The 12,140-nt window shown below is 36.4% G+C and overlaps 1 protein-coding gene across 5 annotated transcripts in view; it reads left to right on the plus strand.

Moving 5' to 3' along the window:
- The first annotated feature begins 3,012 nt into the window (after window positions 1-3,012).
- ADD1 (adducin 1 (alpha)) overlaps window positions 3,013-12,140 on the plus strand; it is a 30,827-nt gene continuing 21,699 nt past the window's right edge. For all 5 annotated transcript variants that reach the window (XM_010283596.1, XM_010283597.1, XM_010283599.1 and 2 more), the window contains exons 1-7: window positions 3,013-3,247; window positions 4,523-4,685; window positions 5,813-5,964; window positions 9,129-9,209; window positions 10,362-10,511; window positions 11,488-11,631; window positions 11,757-11,855. In XM_010283596.1, the coding sequence (XP_010281898.1) occupies window positions 3,053-3,247; window positions 4,523-4,685; window positions 5,813-5,964; window positions 9,129-9,209; window positions 10,362-10,511; window positions 11,488-11,631; window positions 11,757-11,855 (984 nt within the window). In that variant the 5' untranslated portion in view covers window positions 3,013-3,052. The remainder of the gene's footprint in view (window positions 3,248-4,522; window positions 4,686-5,812; window positions 5,965-9,128; window positions 9,210-10,361; window positions 10,512-11,487; window positions 11,632-11,756; window positions 11,856-12,140) is intronic.

A 12,140-nucleotide genomic window follows, 5' to 3' on the forward strand; every position in this document is an offset into this window, starting at 1 on the left:
GAAGAGAAGTAACTATGTGTATAACTCATTTGGAAATAGCTGTTGGTACTCTGAAAGTAAGATGGAATTAGTGTAAATAATTAAATGCAAAATTATGTTTGCAGATGTGTGTACACTCTAAATAAGACTGCACATACACACATACACGAGATACAACATTACACTTAAATACATTCTGGAAGTTGAATGCTTCAGCCAGTAGGAGTGGGCTGCTGTTCTCTGCTGGTGGCGGTAGTGGTAAGCGTGGACTTGATAGTTTTCTCATGGTTTGCTTTGAAGTAAATACACATTTAGGGCTATACTCAGCAGAATGCAGTATAAATTCTGAACTACTTGAGCTGTTCAGTTTGTCTTTATTTGTGAGCTTGCCCTTGCACTGTTTCGAAACTCTCTGATTCCTTGTGATAAGCAGAAGTTGAAGTTCAGACTTAGATTGGGCAAAGTGAACTATTATGGTGAGAGAGTAAGCTATGTGTTTGGATCTGCAAACTGTCATTTTCAACAAAAAACTGGATGTCGAGGCATCAGGAGAGCTAATAGAGCTCAGATGAGGGCTTCTGGAAAGTGGTAGTGGGCCTTCAAAGGCATTTTGGGGGTATGAAATGGGCAGATGATGCAGGCTGGAGGTTGTGATGAGGAAGAGAACTTAGAAGGGTGTGTGTTAGGTGTCTGAAGCTGCCAAAGGAGAGGTGGCTCGTTTTCTATAATTTCACTTGCTTAAAACTTTCTAGGTCTACCTTGAAATGTTTTCCATGCGGTTAAAAGCGTTATTTCTTTCCGCTGTGCCCTGCTGTATTTCTTTCTGAGTGGAGGAAAGCTAGTAATTAAAAGAAGTTAGAATAATAAAAATGTGTATATGTGCTTACTTTAAAGACGAAAAGAAAAAAAAAATCCAACTATGACTTTTGAAGCCTAAACTGATTGGTTTAAAACAAAGTATGTTAAACAGTGCAAAGATATCTGTGTGTGTTTATTTAGCTACTCAGTGGGTGGAAATCACTGAGCATCTAAAACTCAAGTGGCTTAAGTGCTAGCATAGATTTTGATAGTAGTATCTTCTGCAGAGTCAAGAAAACACTTTTCGTTTGTTCATTGTGTTCAACTGTCTCAGTTCAGTGATTTGTTCATTCTGAAGTAAGAAACCAGTTGAGTTTTGAAACTTGTTTTCTAATGTAAGGATTAAAGAGGATGAGATCTGCTAATTCTGATGTCTTGAAGTAGATAATTTTCTTCACTGGAATAACATAATCTGTATTTCAAAATAACTTATGTAAACTTTCCTTTTCTGTGTGGATCCATAACTGAGGTGGCTTTAGCTAGTAAATAGGCAAGTAAATTCCTAATAAAATTAAATTCCGCAAGAAAGTACAGTTTTAAGACAAGTCACTAAGAAAAGTACTAAAAATAGTGAAAGAGTAGAGATGTGTATCAAAATTTACTGGTTATAACATGTGGAAGAATAGTCGTTACTTAAATGAAGATGCATACAATCTTTCCTACTACATAGCCAAAAGAATTGCAATGACTTGATAATGCCAGCAGATTTTAATGGTATTAATCCTTGCAAAATAGAAGATGCATCATGAAATTGACTTTTTAAATCAGAGCTCCCCTTACAGTGTGAACCCCAAATCTGAATTGGTATTACTGAAATTAGTCTGGTTTGCCTTACTGGGACAGGGAGCTAGATTCTGCTACTTTATTCTCTTTACCTGTTCTTGCACCTCCAGGAAAAGACCTACTAGCTTTTATCGGCTCATTTTCTTAGTAAAGTTGCTAAGTGTCGTGATGGCAAGGGGTTTCAACCTTGCCTATTTTGTGTATAATGTAAATAATTACAGTTTGCTGAACTGGCAAGCCATTCAGAGTTAAATATTCTTATTACAGTTTTACAGTTAGTGAAGTACAGTTTGTTAGTGACATTTTGTTTAATCATGTACGATATGCAAAGAAAATAAAGCTTTTCTGAAAAAGCTCAATTTTAAATTGATATGTCAGGTGATCAGGAATCAGAGTTTTGAGCCTCAAAGGTGTTGCGAGGGTGGCTTTATTGAACTGGTTGCTTGTCAGTGGAAGGCTTAAAAAAAAAATCTTCTAAAAAGGATTTTGGAATGAAAGTTATGATATTATGCCCAGAAAACTGGGATAATGTTACTCAAAGGGATTCTTGTGACTGAAAAAAGGATGTGTGTATGAGCAATACCAACCGAGTTTTCAGCCGTTCTAGTAGACACATGCGATTGCTGATTACAACATGTAAAACTGAAATGAACCTTGGCCGGTGGGTGGGGGGGTTGTGTTTGTGTGTGTGTGCTTTCCAGATTCCAAAACCCACATGCTAATGTGGTGATGCACATGTTGTTGAATGAACCTAGAATAAATATACTTGTGAAAAGCATGCCTTAGGTTGTAGAGTCAGTATTTCTGCCTTCATCTCCAGAAATGTGTTCGCAATCTGAGCATGTTTTTGGTGGGGTTGATTCTTCATATTAATGAACATGTGTAATTATGTTTTCCATAATGATTTGAATTCTGATTTGTAGAATATTTTCATTATGTCTGCTTTAATGTTTTAAGTAAAAATAAAAATGCAAAACCAAACCAAAATAACCCCCCACAAACCCAAACCAAAACCAATGAGTTTTGACCTCATGTGTCTTGAACTTTGCTGTCATTGTTGGTGAGAAGGTTTGAAGGACTTCCAGTGTTCTGAAAATCAAGCTATGTAGACAACTTAAGGAGCTGATGGTGGTTTAAATGGGAACTCTTGTATTAGTTTCGTGTAGCATGTTTGTGTGTAGCATAGTTGACTTTGCGTATATGTTAGCCTACTTTTCTAATCTTGTATATTAAAATCTTTCTTCTCCGTTAAAATATTACTATCCAATTGCATAAACAATGGTTTCTGTATTTGGGAAGCCATGCTAATTTTAGATGGATTTGAACTGTTGCTCTGAAACAAGAAATACATATGAAGTTCTTAATTATTTTCTTGCTTGATTTATTTATTCCTCTTCTCTGCCTCCTCTAACAGGTTCCTTAAAACTGTGCTATGAATGGTGATTCTGGTGTGGGGGTGGTGACTTCACCACCTCCAACAACAGCCCCTCATAAAGAGAGGTATTTTGATCGAGTTGATGAAAATAATCCAGATTATTTGAGAGAGAGAAATATGGCACCTGACCTTCGCCAGGATTTTAACATGATGGAACAGAAGAAGAGAGTCTCCATGATTCTTCAAAGCCCGGTAAGAAAAGAAAATGCTTTAACTTTAAAGTGATACATTTAATATCTCTACTTTTAATATCCCTATGGAATTGTAGAAATCTGTGGTATCTCAGATCCATTTGATCTTTTTTCTGGTTGGCCTGTCTTCTAAAGTTCTAATTGTAGCCTAATTTTTCCTCACATTATCTGGTTGAATTTTTATTGTCTACTCATGAAGAAGCTCTTCAGTCTTGCTTTCAGAATTCTCTGTGTAATCGTCAGCATTTTTTCATATTGTCCATCTAGTCCTGATCAACCATTTCTTAACTTGTTTCATATATTCAGTATTCATTTAAACACTTAAATTAGGTACCTGTTCTAAGAGTAGCTTATACAAGGCAGGCCTGTCCTGTGCTCAGTTTTTCATGCATAATTCTGACATACAAAATATTTTTGTATGTATCTTTCTGAAAAGGTGCACAATAATAAACTATGAATGATTGAAATGTAATATTAAAGCCATTTCCCTCAGGGAGAAAGTACAGAATACAAAATTTCTCTCATAACATTCGTTCCTTTTGTAATAACTGATGGGTGACTTTAGATACAAAATATTTCATAGCAGGACTTCATTAAGAATAGGAATGTAGTGGTATATTATTTACAGGTTTTCCATGTGAAATCAACCCATTTTATTTAGATTCACTTAACGGTTGGAATACTTTTCTTTCAATACAAATTCCAGTGTTCTTGTCAAAAGCAGCAGCTACCAGCAGTAGTAAAAAAAAATCTTGTTTTCTTCCGTTAAAAGTTAAAACAAACAAAAAAACTAAACCAAAAAGAACAAAACAACCAGGAAGAAAGTGAACAACCCCTTGTTTAAATGTATTTGTAAAATTCAGTGGCTATTCCTTCCTGTGTTGCTGGATGCCTTCTTGGCACTCAGTTCTCTGTGAGCCACACTGGTAATTTTTCTTCTCTTTTCTGGTTCTACTTTTATTTTCATATTTGGTGTTCAAGTCTGTTGTACATCCTGCTTACTCTTCCAGAAATCCATATAAGTAGATTCAGTGGGTTTTGGTGTTACTCGGAGAGAGAATGCTGGAATTTCCATTAACAAAAATATAAGTGACTCGTATCATTTGAGCTGCAGAGAGCAACATTTTCAAGTAACAGTATGCACCAGTAATTTTGCCCTGAGCTGTTTTTTAGAAGAGGTATAGGATGTTTCCATCTAAGTGCTAAAAAGAAGCTGTGTATAAAAGTTTGAAGTTCATTTCAACATGCTTTACGACATGCAATGTCCTGTTGCTAGGCTTTTTGTGAAGAACTGGAATCTATGATTCAGGAACAATTTAAGAAGGGGAAGAACCCAACAGGTTTATTGGCTTTACAGCAGATTGCAGATTTCATGACAACGAATGTACCAAATGTCTACCCTGCAGCACCACAAGGTGGAATGGCTGCACTGAACATGAGTGAGTACATCTGAATTTATAATAGCTGAATTCTTTGTTTCCTTTTTTTCTTTTTTTGAAAGACTTAAAATGAAGGCAGTGTGAATGAAATGAAAAGTGCTGGGAGGTTCAAATGTGATCCTGTTCTGCTTACAGGAACATTGCAAGCATAAAATGAGTTAATTAGTTTCTAATGCCACAGTGATATGCATTGTGATTCATGTATATAATTTATATCAAAAGCTATTTCCTGTATGGTATCTTAATTGAAAAGTAAGCCTGATAAGTCAGCACTAGTAAAAAATTTAAAGATTTATATTTTGCTAATGTTTACCACATGGATTGATGCAGGAAAATGAAATGCTCATTAGTAGTCTAGTAACAGTGAAGGTCGTTAGAAACTAATTATTTTTGCCATTGCAATACTGTTTGCAGCTTTCTTCTCTGAACTGAAGCTATAGACAAGAAACTCCAGCAGGCAAAACAAAGCAGGAAAACAAACACCAAAATGTGCAAATGCACATACACATAGGTTTTGTGTTAAGATAATATAAATCCTTGCCTGTGCTTCAAAATAATATCTGTGGTTTAGACTTAGCATGGCCTGGTTCTGCTTTATCACAGTTACTTTTAGCCACGTTTCTAATTGCACTGTAACTAGAACTACAGTATTTGTAACTATTTACCATAATCTCTAGCTTGTACTTAATGTTTCCTAACTAAATGAACTTGTGTGCATCTTTTTAGATATATAATTCTCCTTTTCAGGAATACTAAATCATATATCTCAAAAAATTGAATATTCGGGGTTACATTTTTCTGTTAACAATGAAGTTGTATTTTACAGACAATCATTAGTTTGAGAGAGGAAAAAAAATACTTTGCTAAGGAGCCCACTGTCACATTAGCACTAATGAATATTAGGGAAGGAAACAAGTGCTGAGTCTACTGAAGATAGAGACTTGTCTGAGACTGTCATTGTGTTTGTGGAATATAAATTATGACATTATAACAATTAAAGTTTCTTAGGTTAATATGTTGATATAAACCAGTAAGAACAACCACTGTAATAGTGGTGTGTGGTGTTAGGTGTTAATTGAAGTTGAAGACAACCCCCCTTGTACTTTTTTACTGCTTCTCCTTTTCAGGTCTTGGCATGGTGACACCGGTGAATGATCTGAGAGGATCAGATTCCATTGCTTATGAAAAAGGGGAGAAGTTGTTGCGATGTAAATTGGCGGCTTTCTACAGATTAGCAGATCTCTTTGGCTGGTCTCAGCTTATTTACAATCATATAACAGTGAGTATTGAATCAACAGATAACTGAACCAATTGTTTTAACATACAAGAGAATTGCTTCCCTCCCCCATTAGTCACTTTCTCTTTGTGTGGAAGAGGAGCAAAGCAGTATTGAAAGCAGTATAATAGTGAAGAGATTTGTCATTACATCTCAAGAATAAGAACTGGAACAGCTTGGATGTCAGCTACCATAGCCTGGATAGAGTCTTAAGAGAGTGTATGTGAAAGTTCTTATGATGAAATTAAGATTCCTGAAAGACTTAGTCTTTTAGTATCTTAAATGCTTTGAATAATTGTATTTGTCATTCTGCAAGGTTATGTCTTCATTTCTTGCTAAGTACTGAAATATCTTATTAGTCATACAGATGAATTTTATAATTCAAGGTACCACCAACCTTTTGGAAAAAGAAGCCATAGTATTTCTGAACATGAGCGAACTACTTAGTTTAAAGCAGTGTGCCAGCAATTTTCCATGTGACTGGGTAATTGCTGGCATCCATAAAAATAATGACAAGGAGGTCAAATCAAGGATGTTTTATATGCCAGAAGAATGATCATGAGTCTCATGAGTAAAGTCACAGCTGTGGTGTGCAACACAGTCAATTGTTTTCCTAACAGAGCTTAATTGTTTTTTTTTTTTCTACACGGTAGAGGTTGTCCTTTATGTATTTTCAGTTCTTCTAGTTACAGCCTGAGTGAGATACAGTAATTTTATTATTACTGCTTTTTGAAATTTCAAGGTATATTATTTGTGAAGCCAATGAAGATGATAAATGAGATGGGTAGGCACAGGATCAAGGCGATGTTGGTTAGAGCATTTGGTCCTTTCAGTAAGGGAATGTATCCAACATAATGGTTCTTGTAAACAAATCTGTGCCACCCCCTGATTTTTCATATGTGATGGGAGAATTCATTGTGTAAAAGGGACATTAATGCGGTAAAAAGATTACTAGGCAAGCGGGTTTGGAGATGGCTTTCTAGTGTAAAGTTCAGCCCTGGGAATGTTTATGCATTTAGATAAAAAAGTAAATGTAATGAAGAGCAGCATGCCAAGAGAAGTGGTTAAGGCAAGAGCATGTGATTGGGGTGGAATGCCTCAAGTTTACTCTCTTTTGGTGGAGGTAAAGCACAGCAAGATTAGATAGTAGTGATACCAGCTGAGGTGGAAGATAGTCAAAGCACTTGGAGTTTGAGATTCTGAAAGTATTGTTAGACAGTTTTGAAGGGCAAAGTGGTACTGGAAAGCTCTTAGTTAGTGGTTTGTCACTGGCAATCCTAAGTTGTCATTCACCCATCTTTTAGAAACTCCTCCAGTGAGTAGCATTCTAAAAAGTGACTAATAGATGTAACGTACCTTCAGAAGCTGACATAGAACAAAGTTGTTATATTTACAAAATGGTCTTGTCTTTGTTCTGTATACCCATACATTTAGTAGTGTGGTAGTAAGACACTCCTTTGGAGTTTGACTCCAGGTTTTCAGTTTTTTGTGTGTGGATGCTGTAATTACTAGGTGATTGCATTCAAGTTAAAAGCTGCCAGTGCACCTCTGATTTATAAGAAAAGATACAACAGCCTCCTGTGAGGGGCATAAGCCTGTGTATTAGAGGAGAAAGGAATTGTGAGGGTGTGAGAGCATATGCCAATCTGGGCATATCAGGGAATTGGGTGGAGTATCTTTGCTTTTCTGGATCCTTATCAGGCACTGACAGCTGCTGTGTGTGGAATTGTTCAGACTGGTGTAGTCTTGACACAGAAGCAGAATTACAGAGCATCAAGAGCTTTCATGTAAAGTACAATAATGCAGAGTAAACTTGGGTGCCTCCAGGGTTAGGCAGAATTTGAGATTACAGGCTTACAGAAGGTACACATCATTCACCAACTCTTGGTTTGCTTTGAGGGCATGAGCTGTTTATTTGATCTAGTCTTAAAGTAAGGTGGTTTGTGAGTCTTGCTGCTCATTTATCCTATGTTTGAGCTTTCTTACTAGCTTTTGCGGCATTTTGAGTAATACCTGTTCATTGTCTTGCATAAATAAGTAAAAGATATTCCAGACGATTTAAGTTCCATAATGGAGAGCTATTTTGGTGATTCATAAGTACAGGTTAACTTAAACTAACTGGTGCAGCATAAGGCTCTTAAGCTATAGCATGTAACCAGCTGGTTGTGAAGGAAACTATATTTCTACTTTCTAGAAGCTTTTGGATGACTGATCAACTACTTATTTTAGAAACTTTTTTCCCTGCACTAGGACTGTATTACAGTATATATGTATGTAATGTTGCAAGTAGTAGAAGACATGAGGGAGCATAAAGTAGCTGCATCTTGGGGAAATGAAAAACTCATAAATAAAAAAAGTAAAAATTTAAAAATATTAAAAACAAAAAGTGGGTAGACTGATAGCAAAATAGGGAGTTGTCTCATATGTCCAGTAAAAACATTTGAAGCCTTTTAATTCTCCATTGAGAGACACCTAAGCTACCTAACTGTATTTTTCGTTGTACAGACTTTAAACAGATACATCCCAAGATGTGAATGGTTTGAATTCAGAATTAGTTTTGTATTCTAAACTCCTGATTGTGTGATTTAGACAAAAGAGCAAAAACATAAGTGGCAGTCAGGATACTTGGTAGAAAACCTGCAAGTGTGCTCTACTGCTCACAATGTCTCGCCTGGCACCAGCATCAGCGATGAAACCCTTCTCAGCATCAAGATGTTTTAGATCTGTGGGCCAAATTCTTGTGTTTTCTCACATGCTTGCATTTCATACCTTCTGTTTTACTACGATAGAAATACAGTTGGAATACAAGCTCATTCTTCTAAAAAAAACCAGTAACGTCCCTCGCTCCCCCCTCCCTTCCTTTGATCCATAGCAGTTTAGTTGTCATTACCAGTAAGGATCTAAGGATTTAGTACCTTCCACCAATCTGAAGGACTCTGATGTATCTACCATGTGGTTTTGTTCAACATGAGTTAATTAACTGTGCTGTATGTTGATAATCTGTTGTAGCATACATGACAGTCATATTGCATATGTTGTTGGCATACTTGCCCATTTCATACTCAGGAAGTGAAAGTAACTTTCATGGTTTTGTGCCGCCTTGTATGCTTTAAAAGTAAAAGCCTTTAAAATATTCGTAGTAACTTTTACTCTTGTTTTATCCTTAGGCCAGAGTAAGTTCTGAGCAGGAGCACTTCCTCATTGTACCTTTTGGACTCCTCTATAGTGAAGTTACTGCATCTAGTCTGGTAAACAATTACTGTTTTTCACAGCTGTTAGATACAAGTAGCTGAATCTGCCTGTCTGTGTATCTGTCAATGTTTAAATTCTGAACTAGAGAATATTTCACTGTGTCATATGTTTAGAATAGTTTTATTGAACATGGTTGGTTTTTGTACAGCTGAGGTATCTCAGAGAGATTTCTTTGCAGATGTTCACTACCCGCTGTCCTGCAGTTGATCTAGTTGATCAACAACTATACAACAACTAACAACAATAGCAGTTGATCTTGTGTTGCTCTTGACACCTTAAGGTCCCAATACTCCCTCTCAGCTATCTGTGCAGTTGGCTCTTTCTTACATAACTCCACGTTAACCATCTGTAAAATTTTAATTGAAAAAGCTGTAGAAAAAGAAATGGAGAAAACTTAGACTTGCTCTTTCTTGTTTCTACAAGACTTTTAGAAGAGTAAGGGCCACGCTGTGGGGGTATTTTGTGTGTTTTGGTTTGTTGGTTGTTTTTTTAAGGTGTTCTGCTTTTATCTCTATCAGGAATGTAAGTACCTTGAGAATGAAGGTTGCTGAAGGTAGCGAAATGCACACACAGAGTAGAGAGCATGTTCATGCAGAAAATGGCTAGCAGTGGGATTTAATAAGAAGATAGACTACAGTGAGGAGGTATATAGCATAGCCAGATCCGTGTGTGTTGTGGTTTAACCTCAGCCAGCAACTTAAGCACCACACAGCTGCTCACTCACTGCTCCCTCCCACCAGTGGGATGGGGAGGAGAATGAAAAAAAAAAGGTAAAACTTATGGGTTGAGATAAAGATAGTTTAATAGTTTAATCTGTAAAGTTTGCAAGTTTCTTGTATAACCCTACCGTAACTCTCAGTGAGTTGCAGCCATTTGTCACAGCTCTCTCAGTAACTTTTGTCAGCTTCTTGCACTGTTACCTGTTATGTGGAACAGTTTTGTGTCATATCCAGTAGTCCCTGATGTCTTCTTCAGTTAGCTTAATCTAAAGCCAGGGCCCTGGTCACCTACCTACAGCACATTTTGACACTTGTTAAAATAAACTGCTGAAAGAAATACAGTTCTAGTGTTTCAGTAGTAGATGTTGAATTAAATCAGATTTTTGGCAGTCGTGATTGATTTATGAAACTAACTCTTTTCGTTCCCAGGTCAAAATCAATATTCAGGGAGATGTAGTTGATCGTGGAAGCACTAACTTGGGAGTAAACCAAGCTGGTTTTACTTTGCATTCTGCAATTTACGCAGCTCGACCTGATGTTAAATGCATTGTTCATATTCATACACCAGCAGGGGCAGCGGTAAGCACACTTTTTAGTTTGTCATCTGTGATGTTCCCCCCACTCAACTGGAAAATAGGTGGGTCCCCTTAATCATAGATTTGCTTCCTTTCTGAAGGGCACAAAGCCTTTAAGTCTGCCTTCAAACATGTGGTTCTGTTTTAATCAATCACATCCTCCTTATTTGGTTGTTATGTGAGTGGTCAGACAGTAAATTGAGCTCTATAATTGGAAAATACATATTTCATATTTGTGGGTCCTTTACCACAAAAGGCCATATCTTTGGGCAGTGAGTCATGAGAGCTTTAGCATATTTTGTTGATTTTGTAACAGCACAATTTATCAAGGTTTTCTTAAATATTTGAAACTTGTCCAATACCTCTCATTAGAACAACTGGTTACAAGTCAGTTGTACCTCTTCGGAATTTTTTGAGAGAGTCATCTGGTGACTTTATTTCAAAGTTCACATTCTGATTCTTTTAATTTTTTTAAACTGATTAACAGCAGTGATACAACCATTTTAAGGATAAAGTATTAGATTCCTAAAATTGTGAATGATAATGTAGTCTTTAAAAATGTTCCTTAACTTTACCCGCAGTGCTGCAGAATTACCAGTGTCAAAGTTTGTCACTAAATTTCTTCTTTTTGGAGGGGGGGTTGGAATAGAATCACTGAGTGGAGTGGAAGGAATGAAGGATACAGTTGATTTGGGTGGTAGGTTTTTTTTTTTCCTGACTCTTTTGATTTTGGTGTTGAGGTCATGTAAAAGCAGCCATACTGAGTCAGACCCAAGATCAATGTGACTTTTCTATCCAGTCCAAAAGTTGTGAAAAATAGAGGCTTTAGGGATGGAATCTAAGACCACTATGTACATGTCTGTACGGACACATACATAAAATATGTTTATATATTTTTTATTATAATTCTTATTATTGTTATAGTTTTCCATTTTTTTTCTGTTGGAAGAAATTCAGTTAGTTGTGTTAATATTTCTCAGGTTTCTGCAATGAAGTGTGGTCTTTTGCCAATTTCACCGGAAGCGCTTTCTCTTGGGGAAGTAGCTTATCATGACTACCATGGGATTTTAGTGGATGATGAAGAAAAGGTGGTTATTCAGAAAAATTTGGGACCTAAAAGCAAGGTCAGTATTTACATCTAGAATTAAAGAAAAGTATATGTGTGGGGATGGGGGAGGCATGTTCTCTAATCAAGAGCAAGAAAATACTTGCCTTACTGCTGTTAATTTTGTTTGCAATATCTCTTTAGGTCCTTATTCTGAGAAACCATGGCTTAGTATCAGTTGGAGAGACTGTTGAGGAGGCTTTCTACTATATTCATAATCTAGTGCTTGCCTGTGAGATTCAAGTAAGAGTTTTAGTATGTTATGTGATACTAGTCTGCTATATTAACCTGCAAACAGATTAATAGTTGCACACTTTACTGGCTAAACTCTTGATCTAAACTAACACGGTGATCTGTGAAGTCTTTGTTATGCGAGGATGTTCAAAACCTTGGTTTAACCAGCAATATTGATTTGATATATACTGCCTATTAAAACAGAGATATTTTCGAAGCCTTAAGACAAGTTTTATGAAAGTATGTTACTTTATTTAGCTTTGAAATGAAGTAGATTTCTTCTGTTTTGCTGAT

This window comes from Phaethon lepturus, unplaced genomic scaffold (assembly GCF_000687285.1).
Source record: "Phaethon lepturus isolate BGI_N335 unplaced genomic scaffold, ASM68728v1 scaffold5223, whole genome shotgun sequence".
NCBI lineage: Eukaryota > Metazoa > Chordata > Aves > Phaethontiformes > Phaethontidae > Phaethon > Phaethon lepturus.